The sequence below is a fragment of the Podarcis bocagei genome (assembly GCF_964188305.1).
Source record: "Podarcis bocagei genome assembly, chromosome: 14".
In the NCBI taxonomy this organism is placed as follows: Eukaryota; Metazoa; Chordata; class Lepidosauria; order Squamata; family Lacertidae; genus Podarcis; species Podarcis bocagei.
This window is the reverse complement of record NC_138139.1, coordinates 38,035,305-38,048,626: the sequence shown is the minus strand read 5'-3', so window position 1 is coordinate 38,048,626 and position 13,322 is coordinate 38,035,305. Positions and strand designations below refer to the sequence as shown.

At 43.8% G+C, this 13,322-nt stretch overlaps 1 protein-coding gene across 2 annotated transcripts in view; it reads right to left on the bottom strand.

The window, feature by feature from the left end:
• PIGQ (phosphatidylinositol glycan anchor biosynthesis class Q) overlaps window positions 1–12,990 on the bottom strand; it is a 35,088-nt gene extending 22,098 nt beyond the window's left edge. Inside the window, exons 1-3 of one of the 2 annotated variants that reach the window (XM_081169881.1) lie at window positions 12,891–12,990; window positions 5,719–6,419; window positions 658–789 (exon numbers count right to left, since the gene is read on the bottom strand). In XM_081169881.1, coding sequence (XP_081026007.1) covers window positions 658–789; window positions 5,719–6,392 — 806 coding nt within the window. In that variant the 5' untranslated portion in view covers window positions 6,393–6,419; window positions 12,891–12,990. Of the gene's footprint in view, window positions 1–657; window positions 790–5,718; window positions 6,420–12,239; window positions 12,335–12,890 lie in introns of those variants that run through there. The other variant, XM_081169880.1, reaches the window with a different exon arrangement.
• Between the last annotated feature and the right edge of the window lie 332 nt (window positions 12,991–13,322).

Here is a 13,322-nt window from a genome sequence, read left to right as displayed (position 1 = left end):
ATTTCTGTGCTATAGTTAATCAACATATCTAAGTTGAGCAAGGCCATGAAAAAGAGTGGTGGCTGGTCCATCAGGGTACATGGTACACACTCACTCTGTCTTTAGCCAGCCTCTACCTGCCTGCCTTTACTTTGAACAGGCCCAGAGGGTGGCACTGCCTCTTCCTTCTTAACCTCAGCACTGCCATTGTAGAACTCTGCAGGGGGGAGGATGGGGACAAAACTAGAATTAGCTGGTTTTGTCTGCCATTGGCTCTGCCTCTGCCTCCTGTTGGCCACCCAACCTTCCATCCTACCAGTCCCAATGGCCACCAGATGACACAGTGCTCCTGGCTTTTAAGATTTCAGTAGTTATTGCTTACAAATGTCCACATCTTTCTTGAATGCTGTAAGGGCTGGAAACAGGCTGGGTTTGTGAAGTTGGGTTTGCCTACCAGCTTGTCACAGATCAGCATATACAAGAAGGAAAGAGAGAAAGAATATCCCGCTGGGCTGTGCCAGGGTGCTTGGGCATGTTTGGAGTAGTTATTTGGTTCCTGGGCAATACTACTAATAGGAACTGTGAGAGGTTTTTTTATGAATCGCATAGATTGTTTTGATGTATTTGGACACAGACCTGTTCACATCTACCAGGAGAATTCCCACCTCCAGGCCTTACCTCATTAGCTGAGTCTGATTTGGAGCCTTCCGCCTGCTACTGATAATTTGGAGGTGCTGCAGCCGGTGCCCCAGCTGCTCACAAGTTGACAGCTTGCTCCAGATGAAAGACAAGGGCCAAAACGTCAACACTCTAGATTTGAAAACAAAAAAAGGCAAAAATGTCAGTCAATGAAAATGATTGTGCAAGATTCCTAGGACTACCCATGCTTCTTCAGATGAAAACACCTGAAAATTTTGAAATGCTGCAGTGATCACATTATAATGCTTTTACATCCAGAACCCGTGTCTTCTCCACACCCGTCAACCAGCCATTTGGGCCTCCATGGAAGGAGATCTCTCATGAATGAACAAGTTCACATGCCACCAGATTGGATTTGCACTGTTACACATTCCCATTGTTACCTGGTTGGTTGTCACACAAGTGTATCGGCTCAAAGGCATCAGGAATAACCATTAAGCTGGTAAAAGCCCAGCAGAATTCATGGTGGGCAGCCCTTGAGGCCTTTTCAGCTACCCTTCACAAAAGGTTTGTCAGGTTCAAAGCCTCAGAGCTCATCTCTGTCTGCCCCACCCTGGACAGTTGAGGAGCATTCCCAGTAAATGCAGCGCAGTGCAATTCCCCACTCACACTCCCCGAATTATTCTCCACTTTGCTGCAGCCCACCACCTTGGAGCGAAATGAACGCACATCCGTTCAATTGGCCTGCCTGGTAACAACATCTGAAGTGACAGAGGAAAGAAAGTGTCGCTTGTTGATTGCTCTAAAAGACCCAATGGGTGGCGGCAGCCTAGGGCTAACTGCTCTTCTTGGCGACATAAATAGGGAGACACATAAAGTCATGTAGGAAAACATAATTTCCTTTTAATATTTCCTTTTATTTCAAAATCACAGTCTGCAGGACCTTATTTTACCACAAGGGAATTCCAAAGCACAAAATAGAAACAGAAGTATGGAAAATGTTGTGCGTGGGGTTTTTTTGTTTGTATTGTTTTACATTTTTAAATCTAATATCTAGGGTTGCAACCTTCAATCAGTTTAATTAACTATATAGGAAACTGTTAAACTTAATGATGAATAATCTGGAATTAGCAACCATTTGAATATGACACCAGATTATTCAGGATGGTATAATCCTAAACAGACTACGAGGAGCTCTAAAGTGCTTTTCAGATAATGGTTTTGCTAGTGGCATGCTGCACTGTAGAAAAAACGTAAGTGTCTCTTTTTTTTGGGGGGGGGAGAAACTAACCCATTTCCACCTGAGAACACAACTAGGCCTTCTGAATTATTTAATCCAGGATTAAGATTTCTGTTCAATATTTTAAATGCAGAGCAGAAAGACCAGCAGGATTTACCTAGAAACTCTTCAACCCATGTTGCTTTTCATGGAGAATGTGATTACATTTGTAAAAAACGTATCTCCTTATTAAACAGCTTCCCATTTAAGGCTTGTGATATTATATATCTTCTGTTTTATTCCTTATCGGCATTAGTTTCTGCAACATTTATATAAAACTATTTCACATCCTGCAACACATTAAATAAATATGATAGCTCATGGAATTCTCCTTTATGTTTCAGTGACCAAAAAAGGCTTATTTGGCCTGGATATTATTCCAGAAAATTCATACAATTTTCTGGTAATACAAAAAGTAAAAAAAAAAAAAAAGGAGTTAATTCTGTGTAACAGCAATAGTGGTACCTCGGGTTACAGACTCTGCTAACCTAGAAATATTACCTCGGGTTAAGAACTTTTCTTCAGGATAAGAACAGAAATCATGCTCCGGTGGCCCGGTGGCAGCAGGAGGCCCCGTTAGCTAAAGTGGTGCTTCAGGTTAAGAACAGTTTCAGGTTAAGAACAGACCTCCAGAACGAATTAAGTTCTTAACCCGAGGTACCACTGTATGTTTATTTAGCCAGCCAACGTATCACAAAATAGTGTGCAAGCATTTCAGTTCTCCCGAACTCTTATCTATCTATCTTCATTATAACTAGCCTGAAGGAGGGTTCTGGAATTTTTTTTTTTTTAAGTATACTATTTTGTTATATTTTATTGACTTAATAAAGGTATTGCCCCAACATAGATTTTGCAATTTGGTGGGAAATTGATAGAGAACCACATTTGCAGTTTAGGGGTGGAAGGCTACTCCCTCGTCCTTCTCTCTGACACTATAAAATAATGAATGCCCATCAATCTGTTCTTTGAATTTTATCCAATGTCAGTCATACCCAGAGTATGCCACAAGGTGGTGCTAAAGAGCAGGATATAGTTCAATGTAGTATGGGGGGGGGGGCTCCTGTGAGATAGATTTCTATACTTATATTGGCATCCATTTATAGTGTGGTTTCATTTAATTTTCCAAGCAAAAGCTGAAATCTTCTGCTTCAATTGAAAAGCTGCATTACAAGCATCATATAGGAATGGTGTCTATACTATTTATGGGACACCCTGTTTCAGTGTCTATACTGTCTTAAACGGTTTTTAATTTTTAATTGTTGTGATCCACCCTGGGACATGCTAATGAAGGGCAGGTCATGAAATAAATAAATAATAGGCCAGCAAAGTTGTGTGTGCAGTCCAATATCCTCTCGTGTGACTTGCAGCCTGCTCTCCAACTTCTTGCATAGGGAAGGGTCTTCCCATTCACCCAAATAAGGTAGACAGGAGGGCCCCCAGAGAGTAAGCAGGGATCCAAGGGGTCCCAGCCAGTGGCGTAGCATGGGTTGTCAGCACCCGGGGCAAGGCAAGTAATTTGCGCCCCCTAACCTGTGGATTTTAGCTGCGAGTGCGAGCGCGCCCCCCCAGATGTTGCGGCCGGCCCCCCCTGCACCCCCCACGCTACGCCACTGGTCCCAGCCAATTACAGACCACTTGATTCCCTGCAGCTCCATGATCTGACCTTCAACTAATGCTCCACTGAGCTGCTAGAAACTGGTCACATCCAGAACTGCTGTAACTGCTTTAGCTCTACCCAGTGCTTTTTTTCTTTTTTTAAAAAAAATGTTTAGGTGTACTCTCATTTTGACTCAAGAAAATCACCATTTTATTGTTCAAATCGGGGGAAATAAATACAGTAAATGGACAAAAGTAAAAAGATTCACAAAATGTTTAGGGGTATGCATATTCCTGCGTAGCCCCAGAAAAAAAGCACTGGCTCTACCTATTACCTCTGGTAGCAGAGATTCATCTGCATGCACAAGAGTTTGACACAAAACCTCCATTCCTGCCCCAGTGTTCCCCCCAGGCATTTGAAGACATGCTGAAAGCTACAAGTTTTACACATCAGGCAGAAAGTATGAAAAAGCTGGCTGTAATATTTCATGACAGTATTAGTCGGTTGGAAACCTGTTGAGGAGTTCTACTCTCTGTAGCCCGAGGCAACACTTGCTGCAATGGTTTGCTCATGAATGCTTTAGGTAACTAGTATCCAAATGGAATTAATCAAAGCTGCCCTTTGCCAGCTTGGAAACAATACTTCAATCCCCCGGTTTTGGCAGCACAACCTGATCTCACTTGAAGGCCTGCTGAGCTTTACAGGGGAGAGCTTTTAAACTTCACATCCATTCAGAATTACACTTGGCCATCCTCCAGAGGCCTTCCCATTGAAAACAGGGGAAGAATCCAACATCAATGGCATTTCAACAGGGCTGGGGATTGGGGCAGCCATCTTCTGGCCATCTTCCCCCTCTTTAGCCTCTGTGTTGCCCCTTGTTGAACTCAGCAAGAGACAAATGTAGAACTAGTTAGCTCTGCCTATCACTGACTGTGGCTTCATCTCCTGTTGGCCTCCCTGCCTTCCGATCTTCCAGTTCTAACAGGCACCAGCTGCCACCGGAGTCTACATTTTACACAACAACCACTTTCACAGCAGGGACATCTACAGAAAACATGTCAAATGTGATCCATGTTCAGAAGCCAGGGAGCTCCAGCCCAATCAAGACTATCTGGGGCATGTACACTGGTGTTAAGGACACACTTCTTTCATTGACAGCTCTGACATGTGGCATGAAACGCAGGTGTTGTTGCCAGCGAATCAGTTAACACGAAACAGTGTTTCACAGCAGTTTCACAGTGCTACTGGATCCAGCTCTGTCATTGCAGGCTCAGGTAGCCTCAGTGGCTAGAAATGCCATTTACCAGCCGCGACTGGTTTGACAGCTATGGCCATCCCTGGACCAGGGGAGCCTGGCCACAGTTGTTCATGTACTAGTTACTTCAAGATTACTGCAATGTGCTCCATGTGTGGTTTCCCTTGCACTTGATCCAGAATGCTGCAGCACGATTGCTGATGGGAGTGAGGCCTTGTCAGCATATGACACCTGTGCTCAGAGGTCTGCTCTGCTTGGTGATCTGCTACCGGGACGAGTTCAAGGTGTTACTATTAGTATATATAGCCCTTAACAACTTGGCACCAGTTTACCTACGAGATTGCCTTACCCCATATGTGCCCACTTGACTGCTTCAAGTGGCAGAATTGGCACTTTGCGCTGAAATAAATGTATTGTTGAAATAAATAACTAAACGTTGTAGATTAGTTTTGGTTTTTAACCCATTGTAAAGCAATTTCACCACTATACATTCCTAAACCCTAAACAACTTTACTGCTATACATTTGTAATTCCTAAACAACTTGGGCCCAAAGTACCTTAAGGATAGCCTGTTTCCCTATGCTCCACCTTGATCACTGAGGCCTTCCGATGGGACACTTTTTGTGGTCCCACATGTCCCTGGGCTTTGGATGGTACTTACCAGGGGCAGAGCCTTTAGTGTGAGTGGCATGTATTGATCTGTACATGTAAATTAAGATGGATGAATTGATGTTTATTGTATTGTTAATGTATTGTTAATGTGAATTGATGCCCCCCATTTTTTTCCTTAATAAATTTGTGCGCATATGACTTTTCTGACAATATTAAGTCTGCACTAGGAAACTGACCAGAAAAACATAATTTTGCATATCAAAATATTACACAGACATTTTTAAAAACCCAACATTCTGATTTAAGCTATGCATAAACTGTGTTTGATTTTGTTCCTATTCATCCCACATGACATACCTGCTTTTGCAGACTCCACACACAAGTGAAAGTAGGAAAGTTATCAGCATACATGCAGGAACAGAGGCCTGTTTCAGCAGCTCCACAATAATACTGGCTTCTACTCCTTCTGACTGCCAGTGGGTGAGCTTGACAGGCCCCTCGTCATACCTGTCCTTCATGAATAGTAACTTGCTCTTTGCAACCGTGTCAAACACGGCAACTAATTTGGAAGCTTCCACTGTCTTCTGATCAGAAGAAACAACCTGGTCCTGTGCGGGGTGAAGCTGCGACAGCATCACTTTACGCTGGTCATAATAAACCAAGATATTTTCATCTTCCTCATTGCCATTAGAGTCTTTCCAAGAGGCGGAACAGCTCCAAAACTTGCTTCCTTTCTCCTTGCTGAGTTGGATCCAGGGGTCATGTGAAAAAATGGTGCCAAGGTCTTCAAGGAACCTGTCCAAATTCTCTTCCTTTGCTTGCTTGGTTTTAGTCCATGAGCCCAGAACAGACAGCTTGACTTGCGTTGCATGTTGCATTTCGGAGAGATACTGCTTTACCTGACCAGGAATGAAAGGGAAGTGGATCACAGCCAGGATAACAGCGGAGTTCTGTTCTGGGATCCATCTTCCAACCAGAAGGCCACTTTCAGCTGCCGAGCAGCAAATGGGGAAGAATATCTTAAGCACCATGATCTGGAAGCTTGGAAATCAGAAAGCCTGGAAATAAAAGCACACATGCAAATAATGCTTAATACTTATGGATCGAAGCACAAGGGGCAAACCAAGAGAGTGGTAATGTTAACTAAAGTTAAGAAACAGTGCTAGTGTCATTTGAAGATGGCAGAAGAATGGCAGGTATCTGGCCAGGTTTTGTAAAAACCAAAAGGTTTAAAAACAACTCTAAAAATGTAGTCAAAGCAACCAAATGAAACTCTATAGCCAGCATAGGAATTTTCCCCCAGACATTTATGCTAACCATCCTAAGAACTGCCACAGTGTATCAGATTAATCATCCAAATTTGAAATCCAGTTGTGAGTTATACTTCAAAATAAGAAGTGTGTTTTACATATAGGAAAACATTTCATTTGATATGTACAGTGGTACCTCGGGTTACAAACACCTCGGGTTACAAACACTTCGGGTTACAGACTCCGCTAACCCTGAAGTAGTCCCTCGGGTTAAGAACTTTGCCCCAGGATAAGAAAAGAAATCGTGCGGCAGCAGCGGGAGGCCCCATTAGCTATAGTGGTACCTCAAGTTAAGAACAGTTTCAGGTTAAGAACGGACCTCCGGAACAAAGTTTGTAACCAGAGGTACCACTGTATTTATATTCTCATGTACCGGTACATCCTCAGATTGAGAACAATGAGGATCTACTCTAAGCCCCATTCCTGATGCACTGTGCTCATCATAACACAGTGCTAGAGCATCTACCTTGCACGCAGAAGGTCCCAGATTCAATCCTTGGTGTCTCCAAGTAGGGCTGGGAACGCCCATGCTGTAACTCCAGAGAGCTGCTGCTGGTCAGAGTAAACAACACTCAGCTTGGTCGCCCAATGATCTGGCTTGGTGTAAGGCACTTTCCTATGCATCAATGCTCATGTCATTAAACTTTATTAGGTCAGTACTGGCAAACCTATTGACAACTTGTGGCTAAGGTTGTCAGCATTTTCTTGGGCAGGGTTGCTATGCCTTTAGCAGCTGCGCAACACAAAAACTTAGCCAGTAAAGCTGTTTTCACCGCTTACATCCATGCCAGGAAAATGTTTCACCTGCTAACTTTCTGCATTATAAGGCACAGCTATTAATTGTGCCTTGTATATAGGTTTTGCCACTCACCCTTCGCCTGTGCTTTGAACAGCAGCTTGATGCATACGCATTTAAAATGTGAAGGTTTTCCAACCACTTAGTTTCATGCTGCTAATTGGTTCAATTCGACCTTAAAGGCACAAGAACCAGGCCAGCAACAAAGGGAATGAGTCCACATATATCCTGTGTGAGACTCTATATAAAGTAGTGCAGACTCCTCAGATGAAAGCCACTAAGGCAGGAATATATTGCATTATTTAGTTTTTTTAAATCACTCTGAAATCTAAGGTGACATCAACGTCTCAGTTTTTATACACAGAAATGAAAAAATGACCCTGGAACTAACTGACACTGTCGCTTTAAATAACTCAGCAGTATCAAACAGAAACACCATTAGCAGCAAAGGCGGGGGCAAGCCCAGAGTTAACAACATCCGGAAAACATTGTCCTTCTCTGTCCTTCAGCAAAGCAAAAAACTCCAACCACCCCTCGGGCAGTATGCTCTGTGATGGGTCCAGTGATTGGAAAGGAAACCTTATTGTCTGTTTATGGAATATATACTGAAAGGGAGAGATACAGAAAATAGATGTCCCTGCTAAAACTTTCCAATTGATCTACGGTAATATCTGTGATTCTGACATTTTGCTCTGGAAAAGAAATGCAATTTGTTTGCATTCCGAATGCTTCTATTCACCCTGGCTGATCTACTCAGAGGCACCACCACCGCTACCAGCCTGTCAAGTGATGATGCAGGAGGCAATGTCTGTTCATGGATGAATTCCCAACCCCTTGAGGCAGAAAAGGGATGTCTGCTTGGTACATGTCCCGTTACTTGTAATGTGGAGAGGACCACTGTTACTGGTACTAAGGGCCAATTCCTCTCCAGTCCTTTCACTTATATAAGGGTTGAGGAACCACTAAAGGATGTGTGCAGCCAGGAAGATCTTAGGTGCACAGCTGCAGGCAGAGAGTGCACCTTGTAACAAGAATAAACAACAAAATGCATAGTGTTGCAATTCCCCTCCAGTGGACTGTAAAAGAAGCATTCAATGGCCTCTGAAATACTTGTGTGCGCGTGTTCACGCACATACTTTGGCTGGAGGGACAAGCTGGAGCTTCCAAGAAAGCAGGATCTTTGCGGGGGGGGTGGTGGTTACACATAATATTGGCAAACAAAAGTTTGGTAGATCACAGGGGCAGAGACGGTATTTGTAGAAAATAAAAGGCAGGCAGAAAGGCAGGCTTAATCTTTTCCATACCACTAGGTCTTCACTATAAAAGCCCTTTCTCTGCCCATATTTTTCCATCAGAAAAGGATCCAGAAATTGGGGGGAGGGGGCTTAGGCTTAAAAGCTGTTGGTCTTGGAGAATTTGTGTGTGGGGAGGAGGAAATCAGTGGGTGAGGGAATGGTAAGGATTTGTCACCTGTCCTACAAATGTTCCAACTTGGGACACTTCAAAACTCTTCCTTCTCAGGCAGCCTGGCCTTCAACAGTGAATATGTGGATAGAGCTAGCTGTCAACTGGCCCAATCCATACTTTGAAAGCTCTCCACAAGCAGGAGAGGTGCTTTTTACATGTGTGTTGACCCTGATTGTCCCCCTCGCCGCCATTGATCAGTGCCCCACAATACAAAAAAGAACCCCATGAGTAAAAGGGCAAGTTTTGTTGGGCCTTTATCAGGACAGGTAAAGGTCTGCCCCTGACCATTAGGTCCAGTCGTGACCGACTCTGGGGTTGCGGCGCTCATCTCGCTTTATTGGCCAAGGGAGCCGGCGTACAGCTTCTGGGTCATGTGGCCAGCATGACTAATCCGCTTCTGGTGAACCAGAGCAGCGCACAGAAACGCCGTTTACCTTCCTGCCAGAGTGGTACCTATTTATCTACTTGCACTTTGACGTGCTTTTGAACTGCTAGGTTGGCAGGAGCAGGGACTGAGCAACGGGAGCTCTCCCCGTCGCGGGGATTCAAACTGCCGACCTTCTGATCAGCAAGTCCTAGGCTCTGTGGTTTAACCCACAGTGCCACCCGTGCTCATCAGGATAGAATTTCATAATTCTGAGGAAGCCCAGCCAGATGGGCAGGGTATAAATAAATCATCATCATCATCATCATCATCATCATCATCATCATCATCACCCTACAGGCAAAGTGATTCTAATCATTAGGGGAAGGGCTCAGGGGTAGAACACTTGCTTTACAGGCAGAAGATCCTGGTTCAACCCTTGGCAGGTAGGGTTGAGAATATCCCCGAGAGAGCAAAATGGTCCACTGGAACTAACTGACACTGTCACTTTAAATAACTCAGCAGTATCAAACAGAAACAGAGGCCATCCAAATGCAGCATTACCCCATCATGAACACTTTAGAGTGTTCAAGGCACTTCATATACATTATCTTGTAATTATTACAGCAACCCTGTAATGTAAGTCAATATCCCTATATCCTTTTGCCAATGGGTTGCTTGGACTGAAAGAGAGAATGGTTCACATAAGGCTTTTTGGTGAGTTTGTGGCAGAGATTTGTAGCTCACATAAGCACTGATACAAAATTCAAATAAGAGAGGGTTACAGTTCACAAGTTTTGCAAAGGTACGCAGCTGTCTGAGATGATGTGGAGGACTGTCACATTTCACTGTACAGTGGTACCTCAGGTTAAGTACTTAATTTGTTCCAGAGGTCTGTACTTAACCTGAAACTGTTCTTAACCTGAAGCACCACTTAAGCTAATGGGGCCTCCTGCTGCTGCCGTGCTGCCAGAGCACAATTTCTGTTCTCATCCTGAAGCAAAGTACTTAACCTGAGGTAATATTTCTGGGTTAGCGGAGTCTGTAACCTGTAGCGTATGTAACCTGAAGCGTATGTAAACTGAGGTACCACTGTAATATGACATTGGGCCCAAGTGCTTTTCTGTCACATGAAACCCAGACTACATAAAAAACTCCCTGACATTGATATACACTGACTTAAAGGCAGAAAACAGGTATCTTCCTTTCTCTTACTCTAGCAGTCTAAACATAGCAGGGTCAGGTAATGCCACAATCACGTTGGTAAAATCAGAATCTGGCACTCATAGGTTCAAGCTGCTGGAGTATAAGGGAAGATAAAATCAGAAGCATGATGCAGAGCAGGAAAAACCCCTGTTGTGTTTCTCTAGAAAAGAACACCAGATCTTAATGAACTGCCAGTACCTAGAAAGAAGGAAGGGATCCCAAAGTTGCAAAAAGGTTTAAGGGAGGTAAATGTGTTTCCAAGGCTCTGTTTTACATTTGAGTTTTGTTCAGTGTTATTTGGTTGTATGTGTACTTGTTTCAGAAAACAATAAAAGAGCCTGATGGATCAGGCCAAAAGCCCATCTAGCCCAGCATCCTGTTCTCACAGTGGCCAACCAGATGCTTATACGAAGCCCAAAAGCAGGACGTGAAGGCAACAGCACTCTTCCCATTTGTGATTGCCAGAAACTGGCTTTCATGGGCATATTGCTTCTGACAGAGGAGGTATAACATTATCAGCAAGGCTAGTTGCCATTGATATAGCCCTCTCCTCCATGAATTTGTCTAACCTTCTTTTAAAGCATCTCAAGTTGGTGGTCATAACTAATTATTGTCAGAGCAAATTCTGTAGTTTATGCACTGTGATGTGAAGTTCTTTCTTTTTTCTGTCCTGAATGTTATGAGAGAGAGCACAATATTCATTCCATCAATTTTCTCTACACCATGCAGAATTTTATACATCTCTATCATGTCTCCCCTTACTTACCTTTTCTCTACACTAAAAAACCCAAAATATAATTTTAGAAATAAAAAAGGCTGAAGTAGTCCCAATATAGATGATAGCATATGCACCTTGATTCGCAATTAAGTAGGAATTTTCAGCATACAGAGTTTGCATGGTGTAATCTTGCCTTTCTCCCAAGAGATAACCTAAGGTGGCATGTACAGGGTTTTCAGGCAGTATCCCGCTCAGACACCAATCAATACCAGCATTACATAGCCTCAGAAAGGCTAAGCATTTTATGCCTCAAACCAGATGCTAGAGCCATTATGGATGGGATATAGGGAACTATGAGTATTATTAAACAGAGAGACTCAGGTTCCAATACTCTCTCAGCCACAAAGCTCACTGGGTGACCTTGAGCCAGTCACTCACTCTCTCCACCTGGCCTGCCTCACAAGACTGTCATGAGGATAAGGGGAAGAAAGGGAATGATACCACTCTCAACCTTGTGGGAGAAGCACACAATAAACGTGTAATTAATTAATAAATAAGCCTATGTGCCTTTCTCCAGCCTGGAGGATTACCGCCCACCTTCCACTACTACTCCACTATACAGAAGCCCCAATTCTCAGTCACCTCGGGTTTGGGAAACGCAGCAATATGCACAAGTATAACTCAGCTAGCCTCGCACAATCCACACAAGACTTAGTAGCCCAATTACGGTGACCAACTAGCCAGGAGGGGGAAACCTGCCTGCCCCGGCTCTTATGCCTTTAACAGCGGCTTATTCTGCAGGAATGAGCAGGTGAAATTTTGAGGGAGGCATGGCGATAACATACTAGCACCCGCTAATGGCCGCAGAGCAACCCAGTCACTGGGTCAGTTCAACAGCTGGCAACCGTGGTCCCAATTCCATCCCACCATGCCGCGCCGCGGTTCCCCCTCCCCCTTTTTGCATCCTTTTCTCTCCCAAGCCGTCAGAACTCCCCGCCGCTCGCCGACGACACTTACTTCCTCCCGCCACTCCTTCTAGCAGGCATAAAATAAAAGAAAGAGCCCGCTCCTCTTGACATTCAAGCCACTTCCGGGTGCTACAGGCCGGTTGCTAGGAAACGCAGTCCGTTCCTAAGAGCGCTCCGTAAAGTCCTTGCCTAATTGCATTCCGGACGGACCCCCCGGTCTCCTGAAGTGGCGTTCTGTTTGATTGAGTTCATTGTTTTTAAAAGGGCAGCAGATTCCTGAGGTTTCCGGTACGAAATTCTACCAACTCATTTTAAAACAATTTCTTTCGTCCCATTTAGCGGCCTGGGTTTTTTTTTGCCAACTCTTTTTTTTTTTCTACGAACATTTTCAGTATCCCCAGCTGTTGAGGAGGGAAATATTTTCTAAGGCTCTCTAAGACTGACAGTTTTTTAAAAGAAATACGAGATGTACCTTTGATTTATTTATATTTACTAATTAATCTGAAGAATTTACAAGCCACACGCTTTCAGAGCTGCTTACAATAAAATAGCAGAACAATTAAAGAAATCTACTTAAAAGATATCAGGTGATGCCAAAATGCAAGCAGATTCTGTACTAAGGCAGTACACCTCAAGCTAGCAGAGCAAAAACAAGGTATTTTATATCTGACATGTATTTGGCCTGTGATGTCATACTGACCTGATCAAGCCTAAAGAATCCCAGAAGGTAGAACAGGTTTCTAAACAGCAGAATACTCTTTGCCGCTCCCAAGAGGAGTAGTTGTTGTTTAGTCGTTTAGTCGTGTCCGACTCTTCGTGACCCCATGGACCAGAGCATGCCAGGCTCCCAAGAGTAACTATCAGTAATTTCCTCTACAAAACTGGGGGAGGCATGCAAAATTCAGCCGTTGTATACCACACCCCTGGGTGGAACCCATTCTTTCCCTCCAATTCAATGTCTGCATCTCCCTTCTTTTTGATAAGCTTCGTCTCTTCTATTAATTCTGAGAACTGTAGCTTGTGCCTTCACACTTCTGTTGGAAGCTGATAGCACTAGAAATTTGTTCTGTGCCTTCCTGTATGTCTTATTTGCAACCATCCATAATAAGCAACTTCACCCATGTGAGTGAGG